We start from the raw sequence: 16,262 nt of genomic DNA on the forward strand, positions 1-16,262 counted from the left end.
ACAACTGCATTGCTCCAAATACTACAGTATAACAAGACTTGACCTGCAAACAACTGGAAAATGATTGATGAGTCCTTTTGTGTATAAAACTTTGTACATGTTTCCATGCCACCGTTACCTTGGTTAACATCCTTCTGGCAGATGACACTAAAAACAACAGTGATTGACTGAAGTGAATGTGCATGTATCATGGCCCATTAACAGGTGTTACCTCAACATACAAGCTTACAGTGTAAAATATGGAAATAGGTGACAGAGTTGAAAACCCTCTGTCAAGGAGCTGTGTATGTATTATAAAAGGAATAAAAAACAGAAAAATACCCAGGTGCCCAAAAATGTGTAGATTAATGCAAAAACCTTTAAACTTTGGATAGGTTTTTACAGCTTCTTTGTTTTTTATATTGCATGTAAAGTTGATTCTCTGTATTTGAGAATCAAAAACAAAATGAAACTTGTGGATGCATAAATCAGACATTGTAAAATAAATTTCAAAATCTTAGAAGCAAAGTAATTTTTTCTTTCTTTTTAAAAAAAAAAAATCTACAATGACCACATCCACTATGTACTACCAGTGCTTAAATACTATTTATTATTTGTGGGTGACTGTTGTATGTACAGTAAGATGCTACAGCGACATGTTGTAAGAAAGAACAAATAAAGCCACTTTTCAGTAAAACATTACTCTTCTCTACATATCAACATATCAAATGAACAGTCTGTATGTCAGAGTAATACCGTATGTTGACACCATGAAAGTCAAGTAATCCCATTAATTTACAAGGTAGCAAGACATGCAAAATTCAAGTATTTAAGTCAATTTACACTTACAGATATGATTAAAGAATAAATGTTTGTGGACAAGAAAACTGAACTGAACATACTGTACGAATATTTGTTTTCGCTTAAAAACGTGAAAATAAACAAAATTTGAATTAAGCATATAAAAGCTGCACATATTAAAATTAGCTAAATGTGTGATGAAATCTTATCATTATGGCACTATCTCAGCTGTTTTCAAAGGGAAACAGTGCCATCTGTGTATGACTATAACAAATGTTACCCATTTTTACAAATGTTAGCTCTCGGGGGGAATGAATATATCAGCTTTAGAATAAATGACATGGCGCTTCCAACACTAGCCTGATGCTGTGTGGTTTTGAGATGCAGCTGGAGAAAACTGGTCATTTTGCATCACATGGTCGGTGACTAGAATCCTTCCACTTTCTAAATCTTAGTAATGTATTCAGAAGCAGAGTTCCTCTCGAAAGGGCACTTTTTGTCATTTAAAAAGTTACAACAAATTGACCTAACCCATAGCCAGACCTCATGGGACAACCCAAGCTTGAATTTTGAATTAAAATGTACTTAAATGTCTGGCTGATGTATTGGATGAAGTAGTAAGAGGGTCATTGCTCTACCCCAAGAGGAACGCTCAGTGTCTCGTCCATCTCCCGGTGGATTGGGTCCTGGCTGGATTTTAGAAAGTGTCCTTTCCCATCAGTGAATGCCTTCTGAAACTCCTGTAAAGGGGGAGAATAGCAAATGATTGTGGTCAACAATAGATAGTACCAATACTATATTATTTTAATGATGTGCCCATCTAGACTGCCCCTCTCTTTTACTCCAGGTGGTGGTGGTGTTGCACACAGTCAACATAATGTGGTGGATTGTTTTAATTTGCTACCATGTATATTTTAGTATGCCTATGTAAATCAATTTCCACAGACTGTGGCACTGGATAATACGTCACAGTAAAATATAAAGTTGATATGATTGTATACTGTAAAAGTAAGAAGAACTTGATTTTAACTCTCTTAAAAACAGAAGCCATATAAAGTCAGCTGCATTACCTATACTCAGGCAGCAGGAGGCAATGTAATTAAGCTCTTATCTTACAGCCCCAGGTTTCAAGTCTCAAATAATTCAGTTGCAGGATGATCACGCCAAACTGCTTTACAATAATCAATGTTTTAACTCAACACAAACGTACCTCTCTGAAGGTGTCTCCATACGTTTTATCGATGTATCTGAGGAAGGCAGTGGTCCACTGCAGGGTGGTGACTTTATCTGTATCCGACTCACAGAATGGCACTAGCATGTTCAGCTCATCACAGTACAAACGAATCCTCTTCCTATGAAGAAGCAAAGACAAAACAAATGTTTATAGTCTATAGTATAGTTTAGTGTCTCTCAAACTTTACTGACCCTGCAACCCTGTTCTTTAGACCCTAAAGTCTCATGTCTCAGTGGCTTACAATAGACATCATGACATCTATCTGGGGCTGCAATAGATTATTACTTTCATCATCAATTAATCTGCAGGAGTAGTTCCTTGAATAATCAATTAATCGTTTGGTCTATGAAGCATCAGAAAACTGCACAACACAATATCCTAGAGCACAAGGTAACATCATCAAATGTCTCCAATACCCAAAAATATTCAATTTACTATAATGTAAGACCAAGAAAAGTTGGGAATTCTCACAATTGAGAAACTGGAGCCAGCAAATGTTTGGCATTTGTGCTTAAAGCTATCTCCCCCATGAGGAATTTTAAGTAATGGCAACAATTCTGTCGTTGCATCCACATGACACAAGCCTTCTGTGACCCCACACCACCCCCACACAGTTGCTACTTAGCTAAGGAGGACAGGAGGATTAAAAAAAACATGCTGGACTCTTCAGAAGAGGTAATTATCTTCCCTCGAGTTTCTGCGTGCGAAAGTCGCCAGACGACACAATCTTCTGAACACAGCCATACTGAGAAATACAGACAGACTTCTGTGGAACTGATTTGGCAATGGCTTGAATGTAAGGGACGTTTATTAATAAAAAAACGTTACGCACTAAAGCTTTAAAAAATGACTTAAGCAAATTAATCAATTATCAAAATAGTTGCCAATTTTCTCTTGATCAACTAAACGATGAATCAACTAATTATTGCAGCTCTATACCTATCTTACCCTATTTCATTTATTTTAACAATATCTGCACAATATCTGCGTATTAAGCAACTACACATTACACACACATTAGGTCACAACCCCAAAGATGATACATTCTGTTTAAAGAAGTACAGATGGGCTTTTCTTTTGTGTTTTATAGTCACAGTATAGAGAGACAGGCAGCATGGGCAGAGAGAAGGGGGGTTTATTATGTAAGGAACAGTGACCAGTGAGTGAATGAGGAGTCATTTTGGACACAGTCTGTAGTGACGGCTGACAGACTGTTTGTCAGGCACACACACTTTCAAATGTTTAACTAACATTATATCACATCCCAATATAATATATTTGAATGTGACTATGGCCCAGAATGAACACATCAAATTGTGATTAAAGTACATTAATATTAATAATTTAATTTAATTAATAATAGAGTATTTCAGAACACCACGTAGCAAATTATGGAGGGTGTAGAGACAACTTCAGCTGTTGGTAATGGCTGCTCACCTGCGTTCCCTCTCCTTACAGTTGTGTCTCTCCCTGCGCTGGATAAGTGACATATGAGATCGAACTCTTTTCCTGGTGCTGCTCCCTGATTCTCCAGCGGAGTCTGGGGCAGCCAAAGCAGCCTTGATGGATTGAGAGCTGTGGGTGCTACCATGCTTTCTGAAAGCAGCGACTGTCACTGCATCATCTATGAAAAACACAAGTGTATAAATTAGACACAAACTTGTGTATACGTGTAGTATAGCCGTTAACAACAACCCTTTTTTTAAATAAGATTAGGTTTAAGGGTACTGATTATTACTTTCTATGTTCATCAACTGCTGCTCCTCTGTTGAGTTGCTGTCACTTGTATAGTGAGCTTTAACATCCCTCTCTGGGCAGAAATTAAATGAAAAACTCTTGGGGATGATTAATCCCTGGTGCTTGTTAGGTTCAACCATGTGAGGAATATGGCCAATCACCTGAAGTTAAAACAGGAAGAAAAAAAGGATGGAACAATGAATTCTGCCTGTGCCATCTATAAAGCTGGAAGAAAGTGCATTCTGATATTTTTTTTCCGTCATACTTGTTCACACATGTTGGTGACTGGGTTAAATACACCTCCTACAAACGGGCTGGAAATCTCAAAAGAGTTTGCTCTGTCAGCTTTCATCCACTTATGCATCTGAGGGTGTATAACGGCCTCTTGAGCCTCTGCAGACTGCTGAAGTATCGTCAAAAAACTGAAACACAACAGAGATTTTGCACATTCCATAAAAATGAGCATTATGGGGATATTTACCAACAAATAGCAATGCACTGTATCAGTGACACGTACTTGCTGAGAACTGCAGACTGAATATCTTGCTGTCTAGGGGTGTCAGCAGACATGGAGTTAAACCTTTTCTCCAAGCAAACTCTAGCAGCCGATCGCTTCTGTGAAGATGTGCTGCAGTTGGTGTGTGGTTCAGTTGGGCTGTTTTCACCTCTGATTCTGGCTAGCACGAAACCCGGGACCTCTCCGTAAGAAGCTGGAGTCTTTTCTCCTGGCATCACCAGACAGTGATCATCAGTTGAAGTTGATAGGTCAATAGCTTGAGTGGTCGTGAAGGGTGAAACCACTGTGGATCCAGTGGCATCTTTAACCATCACTGGAGCAGGGTGAGATCTGGCATCTGGCAAATCTGGAGGGGCAATGTGTGCCTCCATATGTGCCTGGATAAGGTGCTGAAGGTGTGTATATTCAAACTCTGACATCTCCATTAGACCCAGCTCAGGTACCAACATCTGTCCATGATCATGTGTCAAACACCCACCTTGGCTCAAAATCACCCCAACAGGGTCACAGTGTTCTTTGGACGAAGGTGATACAAGGGTTTTACAAGATAAAAATGATGCCATTCTCCACTCTAGAGATGTGATGGAGATCAGGAAAAATATTACTTGTCTTATATTTACACCAGAACAGACTAACGTTATATAGCGTTAGCTAGCTAGCTAACTAACTAGCTACAGTAACGTTACATTAACCGACTTCTAACTGTGGTGTGCCCTGGATGCTGACTTGTCCAAACTATTAACGTTGACGTTAATAAAATGAACTAACGTGTTGTACTTGAAGTTAGCCTAAACAAACTAACACTGTAGCTAGCTAAATACTGACATTAAACAACTTAGTCACAACTCCAAGCTGTCAGTCGTGGACAAATGGTCCGTAGGTAATTAATACAAAAGCTAGCTCGTGACTTGAAGTTAACGTTAGCGAACGAGGAACTTTTAAGCTAACGTTAATATATTTGAAAATACGTCGGCATACGCTAACATCTAGCTAGATAAATAAATACAAACATTTTCAATAGTCAATTAATAAGTCGTCGGTTTATACGGGTTGGACTCAAAATAAGCTGCAGCTCTCTCGGTGGGCCTGCTCTCGAGTCTTCAACTTACTTTAATGTCAACGCCTTGACCAATGGCCGCGGGTAGTAATTTACGTTGGTGTCAAACTCGACGTAGTTACGCTTTTTGACTGTCAACTTGATAACGTTAGCCTTTTAGTATTTTTCACTTCCATTAGATGCTACTACTCCACTACATTTAAGAGGGCACTTTTACTCCTTATACAATATTATGCATAATTGTAAATTACACTATCCAACATAATGTAGCATAGTTTTGCGCAGCTATACTACACATTAATGCTTTAGTATAATAACCTAGTTAGCTAGCATGTGACTCACTTTTTTTCCTGACCTGTAGTAGTTTGTTGTAGTTGTACTTTTTTATTTGCTTTGTAACGTTATGTTTATGCTTATGTAAAGCACTTTGAATTGCCTTTGAGTCTGACTTGTGCTAAATAAAGTACCCTGCCTTAATTAGTTCCGTTAAAATGCATTTGGCAAACTTGGCAAATATCCCAACAACCATAAGCTTCTGAACATGATAACTGATTTTTTTTTTTTTTTTTTTACAGGAGCTAAAATAATCTTAAAAAAGTGCTTTTCTACAAAATACTTAGTCTCATGTCCAGTGGTGGACATAAGTACATTTACTAAAGTACTGTACATAAGTATAATTTTGAGATGCTTGTACTAATACTTGTAGGCTATTTTATACTTCTACTCCGCTACATTTCAGAGGGAAATATTGCACTCTTTTACTCAACTTCATTTATTTGACAACTATGGTTACTTGTTACTTTGCAGATGTAGATTAATAATACAAAATATAAATCAACTGAAAAATAAATGATACATTATTATAGTCAAGCTGCCCAGCAGTAGCCTATATAGCTTTAACATTAACATCATAACTGTAACATCATAAAGTAATTTATGATTCTGCATTGGGCTATTCTGCATATGAGTACTTTTACTTTGGGTAGCCTACTTACCTACTTTTGTACTTGTACTTCAGTAAGATTTTGAATGCAGGCATTTTACTTGTAACTACACTGTAGTATTACTTCTTTTACGTAAGTAAAATATCTGAATACTTCTTCCACCACTGCCCATGACACCATACTTGTTATTGCTATGACAATGAGGATGGATAAGCACAGATAGAGAAAATGAACTGCTCTCTGTGATTCCTACATGTTGAATGCCACAGTAGATTATAGGACACTGCATTTTTATGAATGAATTATGTAGAATGTGTTGTATTTCATTACGTCCTTATTTCTAAAGTTAGTAACTATAGCTATCAGATAAATGTAGTGAAGTCAAAAGTACATTATGTTCCTATGAAACGGAGTAGAAGTTTAAAGTAATATAATATTATAAAGTACCTCGCAATTGTACTTAAGTACAGTACTTAAATGTGAATCTACCTAGTTACACTCCACCACTGCAATTACCAAAGATAGATCAATATTAACTCCTTGATGGATGCCGAGGATCTAACTGAATGCTGTCACCCCCCTTTGGTAAGACTTGAGCTTTGCAGGTGGCTGTGAAGTGTTATACAATATTGCTCCAGGCAGATTCAATCCTCTATTGGCATAGATTTTTTTTCCAAGGACTTTTTCTCCCTTCCCTCTCTCTTGCTTACCCATTGTCTATCCTTACCTGCTTGTCACTGCAGAGTGCTTAAGAAACCTGAAAACTAATTAAAAGGTGTTTGTTGTGTTTTGAAAACTGGAACTACTAAAATGTGTCATCAACCTCTATAAAAGGAGACTTTTTAACCTAACTTTTGACCTCTAAAAATATAAATCAGTGTTTGCTTGCACAAACAGAACAGTGCTGGCAATGTGCATTAATATGGGATTTGTTTTTTCCAGTAACAGATTTGGGCATGGCTCACGTAGCAACCAATCAATTACAAATATTGATGACAAAATTAGACTAAATACAAGTTTAAAAAAAAAGGTATATCATTTATTGACTTCTTACATTCTAAAAGAACAACGCAGAAGAACATTAAAGCCAGATCAAGGCTACTGTACTGACACTATAACAATGTTAAAAAACAAAAAAACGTACATTTTTGTACAAAGCATGTTTTACTATTTCCAACTTAAAATGCACATTGAGTTGAATTTACAAGTGATTGATTAAATTTAAGAGGCATTTAGTCAATCAAATAACAAAAATAAATGCAACACAAACAAGAACATAATAAACTAAAATACCTACGATGTCTGATCTTTCGCATGGCTTTCCCTGTAAGTCTTGTTGAAATTTCAGTAAGACAAGGACAACCACTTTCTATGAGAAAAGTACATTCAATGTGTTTTATGCTGTAGTATCTCTGATCAATTTGATTATACTAAGCCTTTTCGCAGGTCTAGTTCGACAGCCTTACTGTCTTAAGGGGTCCATGTGTTATGACTTTTGGTCTGTGTCTAACTTGGCTGAGCATTGCTTTTATTTTCATCACTGTCCATAATTTGTTTGTTTTTAGTTTCTACACACGCACCCTGTTTATCAGTTTCATTGCCCACTTCCTTTTTTCCTTCTCCACCCCCTGTACTTGCATCTACAGGGGTGCTTATTTTACCAGCAGGACTTTTCTCCTGCTCCTGTCTTTGCCCTTTGACCAACTCTCTTTCTCGACTCACTGGTCTACCTCTACTCCACTCCCTGTCAGTTGGGTGACCTATTTGTTTTCGTTTCAGGCTGAGGACATCAGGATTGTTGATCATACGATTTGGGAATCGTATGAGACCTTCTGTTGGAGTGGGAAGTAAGGCAGCTCTGTGTCTATGGAGCTTTACTGCTTGCTGATTTTGTAGATTGTCAAAACCGGGGCATGAGTTTCCTCCACTGTTTTGAGCTGGACCTAGGGGTCCATTGCATGGTGCAGAATTTGGATCACTAGGGCCTTGGCATCTGGTAACTTGATGAGTAATATTGAAATGAGGTGATGCTGTCATGTTTGGCCCTCTGCCATCACACCCTGGGCCCCTTATATCTGACCCTTCCATGTCATGCTCATATCCCCTTGAGTCTAACCCTCGGCCCATCATATCTGGACCTCTTCTATCAGACCCAGGGCCCTCCATGTTTGTATCCCACCTCCCAGGCCCATGTCTTAGATCTGAACTTTCAGGTGCTGGCCCCCTAATATCCGTTTTACCAGGCCCTAGCCTTCTTATGTCTGGGCCTCTACTTCTCCTCCTAAAATCATGCTCAAATCCTTGTCTACCTGTTCCAGGGCTTTCCATGTCTACACCTTGCCTTTCAGATCCTAGTCCCCCACAATTTGAAAACCTCCCATCAGTCCCTGGACCTTCAATGTTTGAATTTCTGTTTTCAGGCCCTTGGTGTCTGAAATCTGGTCCTCTGGGGACTCTTCTATCAAGACCCTCCATTTCAAATCCTCTCCCATTAGGGCAATTCATCGAGTCTGGAGCTCCACTACGAGCCCCAGGTCCTTCCATGTTTGTCCCTCTCATATTACCCCTGATGTCTGGCTGCCTCCAGTCATTCCCCATATCTGGACCCCCTCTCATATCTGATACTGGTTCTCTCATGCCTAGACCTCTTCTATCACGACCCTGACCTCTATTGTCTGGATCTCTTTCTCCACTAAAAATTGGTCCAGGCCCCCTTCTGTTTGGCCCAGTATCCCCTCTATCAGGCTCATTCCATCCATTTCCAGGTCTTCCCCTACCAGGCCCTGGGCATACCATATATGGGTCACCATGAACAGGCCCTGGACCCCTGACACCAGGACCACTACAATCATCTGCTGGAGTTCTCAAAGGCCCTATAAATGGCATAGTTGGTCTTTCCTGTATGGGCCTTGGCCCCCTACTTTCAGGGCCTCTCCATTCTCTACGAGGACCTTGCCTACTATGTTCTTGAACCTGCTGACCTGGACCTTCTTGGATGGGGCCTGGACCCCTGTTGCCATGTATTTTCCAATCATCTCCTGAACATTCTCTTTCATTTCCTAAAGCCTCCATATTGGGCCCTGCTCCTTCTGACCATTGCTCCTCTGTGCCTGTGCCTCTCCTATCAGGTGCAGAGCCCCTGAAGTTTGGCCCTGATCCTCTAATGTTTCCCCTAGTAGGCCTTGGACCCCTCAAGTTTCGACCTGTTCTATCAGGTCCTTGGCCCTCTATAACTGGGCTCTCTTGGATAGGTTCTGACTCTCCAAAGTCAGCCCCTTCCCAGTCATCTCTTCTATGTCTTAGACCTTCTGTATTTGGAGCTTTCTGCCTGCTGCCTGGGCCTCTAAAGTCTGGACCACCTGATCTTCTCCAATCTGGTTCTGGGCCCTCCATATATGGACCTCTCCTCTCAGGCCCAGGCTCCCTACAGCCTGAACTTCCTGGTTCTTGTCTGCCAGGCCATGGACCCTCAATGTCTGGACCTCTGCTTAGACAACCTGGTCCTCTAAAATCTGGACCTCTTGGATGTTTCCTATCTGGCCCTGGGCCCTCCATAACAGTTATTTCAGGCCTCACTTCTCTAAAATGTGGACCTCTCCTATCAGACTCTGGGCCCTCCCTATCTGTAGGTCTTCTTTCTGTCTCAGGACCCCTGAACAGTGGGCCTCCTGGAAAGCTCCTGCTGTTTCCTGTTCCCTCCATCTCTGGAGTTCTCCTGTCAGGCCCTGGGCCCTCTCTGTTTGGACCTGAATGGTGAAGCTTTGGTCTCCTAATGTCTGGACCTCCTGGCACTCTCCTGTTGGGCCCTGGACCCTGCATACTGGAACCTGGTCTTTCTGGCCTCGGTCCCCTGATGTCTCGACCTCCCGTGTCAGGCCCCAGGCCCTGAATATTTGTTTGTCCACTTTTTGGCCCAGGACCCCTGAAGTGTGGTCTTCCCTGTTCTCTACTGTGATGCCCTGGACCTTCTATACCTGAACCAGTTCTTTCATGCCCCAGTCCTGTGAAGTCAGGCCCAGGACCCATTAAATAAGTGTTTTGATCTCCTGGACCTCTCCTGTCAGGCACTTGACCCTTCATATGGGGACCTCGCCTTTCACACCCAGGCCCTCTAAAGTCTGGACCATCTGGTGCTCTATTGTCAGGCTCTTGACTGTTCATAGTGTGACCTCCCCTTTCAGACCCTGGTCCCTGGAAATCTAGAACTTCGATTTCTCTCCTGTCAGGCCCTGAACCACCCATAGCAGAACCTCTCCTATGAGGTCCTGGTCCACTGAAATCTGGACCTCCTGGTCCTCTTCTGTCAGGTCCTGGAGCTTCCATAGCTGGGCCTCTTCTTTCAGGTCCTGTTTCTCTGAAATCTGGACTTCTAGATCGTCTACTGTCAGGTCCATGACGCTTCAAAGATAAGCTTCTCCCCTCAGGTCCTGGTCCTCTAAAATCTGGACCTCCAGGTCCTCTCCTGTCAGGCCCAGAACCCTCAATGGATAGGCCTCTGCTTTCAGGCCCTGGTCCTCTGAAATCTGGACCTCCAGGTCCTCTCCTGTCAGGCCCAGGACCCTGCATAGATAAGCCTCTGCTTTCAGGCCCTGGTCCCCTGAAATCTGGACATCCAGGTTTTCTCCTGTCAGGCCCAGGACCCTCAATGGCTAGGCCTCTCCTTTCAGGCCCTGGTCCTCTGAAATCTGGAACTCCGGCTCTTCTCCTGTCAGGCCCAGGACCCTCCATTACTGGACCTCTCCTTTCAGGCCCTGGTGGTGCGAAATCTGGACCTCCAGGTCCTCTCCTGACAGGCCCAGGACCCTCCATTACTGGACCTCTCCTTTCAGGCCCTGGTGGTGCGAAATCTGGACCTCCAGGTCCTCTCCTGTCAGGCCCAAGACCCTCCATGGATAAACCTCTCCTTTCAGGCCCTGGTTCACTGAAACCTGGATCTCCAGGTCCTCTTCTGGCAGGCCCAGGACTCTCCACAGATAAACTTCTCCTTTTAGACGCTGGTTCACTTAAATGTGGACCTCCAGGTCCTCTCCTGTCAGGCCCAGGACCCTCCATACCTGGACATCTCCTTTCAGGTTCTAGTCCCCTGAAATCCGGACCTGCAGGTCCTCTTCTGACATGCCCAGGACTCTCCATGGATAAACCTCTCCTTTCAGGCCCTGGTTCACTGAAATATGGACCTCCAAGTCCTTGCATGTCAGTTGCAGGGCCTTCCATAGCTGGAACTCTCCATTCAAGCCCTGGTCCCCTGAAATCTGGACCTCCAGGTCCTCTCCTTTCAGGCCATGGCAGCTTGAAATCTGGACCTGCCGGTCCTCTCATGTCAGGTCCTTGACCCTCCATAGCTGGGCCTTTCCTCTCAGGTCCTGGTCCTCTGAAATGTGGATCCCCAGGTCCTCTACTGTTGGGCCCCGGGCCCTCTAGAGCTAGACCTCGCCTTTCAAGTCCTGGTCCCACAAAATCTGGACCCCCTGGTCCTTGCATGCCAGGTCCTAGATTGCCCATAGTTGGACTGCTCCATTCAGGCTCTGGTCTCATTAAATCTGGACCTCTTGGTCCTCTCCTGTCATGCATTGGGACCTCCATATCAGGTCCCCTCGTTACAGGTCCTGGTGTCATGAAATCCGGACCCCCTGGTCTTCTACTGTCATGCCTAAGGTCTTCCATGTTTGGACCGCTCATTTCAGACCCTGGTTCACCTCTTGTGTTATGCCCCTGGCTCTCTATGTTTGGATCACTCTTATCAGGCTGATGAACTCTCCATTCATCTTGTATAAATGGCCCTCCTCTGACTGGACCTGATCCTTTCATATCTGACCCTCTCCAAACATCTCTTATTTCTGATCCTAGGCCTCTCCAATCTGGACCCCTCAAATGTGGGCCCAGGCCTTTATTTTGACTCCTCTGACCCCTCATATCAGGACCAACAAAACTTGGTCCTGGACCTCTCCAATCTGGATTTGTAATGTTTAGCATGCCATCACCCCTTGTATCTGAGCCACACATACTATCCATATCTTGACCAGGCTCCATATAACTTTCTGTCAAATCTGGATTCCTTAAATTATGCATCGTTTCTGCTTCTGTCATGTCAGAGCCATGGACCATCCTTTCAGTCCTTATATTGGGCAGTGGCTCATTAAAATGTTCTCTAGGCCCACTACTGGAAACTGGACTGCCATCATGCTTTGATTGCATTTGAACTCTCCCTGAGCCCCTAAACGATGGACCTGGACTTGGATCTCTTACACCTCCACCCCTCATAGCAGATCTCATACCCCCAGTATGTGGACTTTCACTTCTATCTTTTTGGCCTCTTCCTATAATATCTGGAGCCCTACCTTCAGTCTGTGGACCCCCGAAAGATTGATCTCTCCTTATTTCCATCACACCTGGCCTGACATCTGCGTTTTCTGGACTTGGATGATACATAGCTGATAAAGGACCCCTTGAGCCCCTTATGTCAGGCCCAGGTCTATATGACGGAGGGCCCTTCATGATTGGATCTCCCCTCTGATTCTGTACGCCTGATCCTCCCATATGTGAATTTGCAACAGCTGTTACAAGCATTTTTCCTCTCACTTCTAGTTCGCTGTGTCTCATATCAGGGCCTGGACCTCTTACTTCTTGGTTCACACCTTGCATACCAGAACTCTGCATATTTTGCACTGGACTCCTCATCCCAGAACCTCTTATTACTGGCGATGAACCAATTATATCACTATTGTGTTGAATAACTGGTTCTCTCACATTTGCCTCTGAACCCTGCATCCCTGTCCCTGGGTCCCTCACATGTTTCCCTTGACCACTTATAGCTAGGTCTAGTGTGTCTGATCCAGGACAAATGCTGGGACTTATGCCTTGCATGCCTGGACCTCTCATATCAGGCCCTGGGAATCTAATTCCTGTTTCTCTAAGATCTACCTGTGGTCCCCTATGTACAAGTTCTTTCATATGTGATCCTGCATTCCTAATACCTGGATCACTTATACCAGGTCCTGGACGCTTTGTCACAGGGTCTATTTTAGGTTCTGAGCCCTGAATATCTGGGTCTGTAGCTGGATCTGAATGTCCTCCCCCATGACCCAGTATTTTTTTATGCTTTAAGCCTGGACTTCCCCCTTCTATCCATTTGTCTCCCTCTATCATACCTGTATCACTGACACCTGAGCTCTGTAGATTTAGGGTTCTAAAATCCATATTTCTAACATTTGATATTGGACCTCCAACAGTTGGCCACAGTATATTGGACATTGTTGCTTGACCACAAATAGGCAGACAATTATTTTCAACTTTAACATGTGGCATTGAGACACTAGTATGCATCTCGGGAAGTCTGATTTCCTCAATCTTAACAGAGTCAATTCCTATGCTGCTAGGATTCACAAACTGTGGCTCTGGATCAGGGCTCTGAGGAGAATCTCGAATGGGAGGATCAATTACTCTTAGAGGAACAGTATTTTCAAACTTGTCTGAAAACAGAGTTTCCCGTTGAGAGGGTTTATCAACCTGTGTAGAAGAACCACTACATGTGTCGTCATGGTCGCTGGCTGACGTTGTTTTAAGCTCCTGGGATTTTGGTGGTTCTGAAGTCTCAAGCTTCACATTGTGAAGAAGTCCATGTGAACGTGGAGAAAAGCCTTTATCAGTGCTCTCATCAAGATTACTTTTTAGCTGATTCCCATCAGGGTTATTTTTAATAGTAACTGAGGTAAATAATGATGTGTTACTCTCTACAAATTGTCCAACAACAGAGTCTGGAGCATTACACAGAACACTTGAAGGCTTTGATTTCTCAAGGACTTGAGGGGAAGGTTCTCTATGCTGTTTTGGTGAAAGGGACCCAGAATCTTTTTTTCCAAGAGATGATGGGGATCTTCTACGTCCATGAGAATGTCGGTGTGTAGAATGCTCTTTACTGTGGTGACCTTGCCGTTCAGACTGGTCTCTAGCTCTATGCCTTGACCTGTCCCTTTCACTTCTTCTGTGTCTATCCCTTTCTCTACGTCTCCGGGAATGTGAAGGAGAACGCCGCTGTGATCTTCTTGAAGGGCTTCTATGGTGGTCCCTTTCACGATGACTCCGCTTCTTTGGTGATAGTCTTCGCTTTCTGCTGTGGTATGCATTCAGAGTGCCCTTCCGGCTGGCACTATGCCCTGTTCTAGACAAAGATGAATCACGAGTCTTTATACTGCCTCCTTGAAATACATCATCTTGAATTTCATTAAAAAGTGATTCGTCCTCAGGATCATAAGCTACATCAGAATCTTCAATCTCTCCGGCAGAGGATTCCTTAACATTTTCCTGTGTTTCATCTTGCTCTGTAACATTATCTGCATCATTTTCTAAATTAGGGATGGCAGTTGTGTCTTCTAGCTTAACAGTTTGTGATTCTACATTTGAACTGTCTACAGTCTCTGTAAGGTTGCTGGTCTTGTCTGTTGATTCTGACAGTTGACTGACTGGCAAAGATTTTTGTGGGGGAGACATCAGGGAATCAGAAACAGAAAAGTGAGCCATGAACATGCCCACAGCCTCTCTCTGTTGACGTAGTGCCTCTTCCTGCTCCTTCAACTGTCGTTTTTGCTCTTCAATCTGCTTATTGAGCTCCTCGAGCATCCGCTGTTGTTCAGTTAGTGTTGCAGCTGAGACAACCACTGTGCCTGTAGGAATGTTCTGCCTTACTCCTGCTGGGGTAGAGGTTAGCGCTGGAGTAGAGGTAGGAGCTGGCGTTACAATCTGGATAGAAATTGGGGCTGGGCATGATGGAGAACTTGATGTTTGAGTTGGAACCGGGGGCTTTGTCACAACAATATCACTTTGAATATCTGCAAAGATGGTCTCGTCCTCTGGATCATAGGCCACACCATCATCTACAAAGCCTGATACTGCAGGGCCATCTGCCTTAATTTTTTCTATGCTCTGAGGAGCAACCATTCCATATGCCATTGCTGGATCATACTCCTCTTCTGGGTCATACGGTCGGTCAAAGTCATTTTCTTCTTCTTCTATTTTTTTTACTTTGGATTTCTGTCCATACTGTTCGACAATTGGATCCACCATTGATCTGGTCTGAGAAAACATTGGGACTTTCTTAACACTAACTGTTGTTGTTGTTGTAGAACTTCCTTCAGAAGACACCACAGAGTCAGTTTGTTTATTGCCGAACAAACTATTCAAGATGGTCTGCAGCGGTGTCTTATCACTGGATGCTGTTGTGGGATTCTTGTCGGAGATGCTATTAGAGGTTGACTGAGTGGCTGAGGTAGGAACAGGAGGGTTTGTTCTAAAGGAAGTAAAAGGAGATGGTATGGTAACTGATCCAGAAGAGGAAGAGTCTGAAGGTGAGCCAGGGCAAGGTGGTGAGCCAGGAGGGGTGGTGCTAGCAGGAGTCTCTGGATCGTAGGGTTGGAATATCTCCAATTTGTCAGAACCATAGAGGACTGGGGGTTTTGGGATCCACATAGGGTCTTTGGACATATGAACTTTGGGTCTCTTCTCTTCAATTTCCTGAGGCAAACTTCCAGGACGTTTTGCCTTCTGGATGACTGCCAGACCCAGAAGAAGATTGGGCCTGTTTCTTTCAAGCCCTGTGAAATAAAGAAAAGTGAAATAAATTATTTTTATTATTAATTAATTATTAGATTAGTCTAAATTACTGACAATTGGCTCCCCATTGTTCAATTTTTTCTAAATGCTTGATTGACAATATTTGTCAGAAAGGTTAGATTTTAGAACTATTCATATTCACAAAATGTATAGGTGTTGGTACAAGAATTTTTCATTAGGGCTGGGACCACTAATTGATTCATCAATAATTACCGACAACTCAGAAATACTTAGAATTAAAATGACAAACCAAAAATTAAATGCAAGATGAAATCAAAACCACTATTGAACCATAAAACTCATAATTGACTAATTTACAAAAAGGAACTGTTTCCTGGTAAACACCTCTGCCAGCTGGTGTCTGTATTGTCAGCTGTTTCCTAGAGT

The 16,262-nt window shown here is 42.7% G+C and overlaps 2 protein-coding genes across 3 annotated transcripts in view; both read right to left on the reverse strand.

Moving 5' to 3' along the window:
- Positions 1-375: 375 nt before the first annotated feature.
- LOC144521106 (transcription factor-like 5 protein) lies at positions 376-7,213 on the reverse strand. Its single transcript, XM_078255413.1, has 6 exons — positions 4,269-7,213; positions 4,017-4,173; positions 3,753-3,912; positions 3,452-3,638; positions 1,991-2,132; positions 376-1,520 (listed from the first exon to the last, which is right to left on the reverse strand). The coding sequence occupies exons 1-6, from the start codon at positions 4,829-4,831 to the stop codon at positions 1,407-1,409; spliced, it is 1,323 nt and encodes a 440-aa protein (XP_078111539.1). The 5' UTR covers positions 4,832-7,213; the 3' UTR covers positions 376-1,406.
- Positions 7,214-7,286: 73 nt separating this feature from the next.
- The window catches only part of LOC144521104 (uncharacterized), a 34,251-nt gene continuing 25,275 nt past the window's right edge, over positions 7,287-16,262 (reverse strand). For both annotated transcript variants that reach the window (XM_078255411.1, XM_078255410.1), the window contains one exon: positions 7,287-15,856. In XM_078255411.1, coding sequence (XP_078111537.1) covers positions 7,776-15,856 — 8,081 coding nt within the window. In that variant the 3' untranslated portion in view covers positions 7,287-7,775. The remainder of the gene's footprint in view (positions 15,857-16,262) is intronic.

Source organism: Sander vitreus, chromosome 7 (genome assembly GCF_031162955.1).
Source record: "Sander vitreus isolate 19-12246 chromosome 7, sanVit1, whole genome shotgun sequence".
NCBI classification, from domain to species: Eukaryota; Metazoa; Chordata; class Actinopteri; order Perciformes; family Percidae; genus Sander; species Sander vitreus.

Bases quoted from the DNA above. Each gene is read 5' to 3' on its own strand.
- LOC144521106 (XM_078255413.1), bottom strand. From the start codon at position 4,831: ATGGCATCATTTTTATCTTGTAAAACCCTTGTATCACCTTCGTCCAAA. The intron at 3,913-4,016 runs GTATGACGGAAA...TTTTAACTTCAG, and splicing joins TCACCAACATGTGTGAACAA to GTGATTGGCCATATTCCTCA. The intron at 3,639-3,752 runs GTAATAATCAGT...TGTTTTTCATAG, and splicing joins GCAGTTGATGAACATAGAAA to ATGATGCAGTGACAGTCGCT.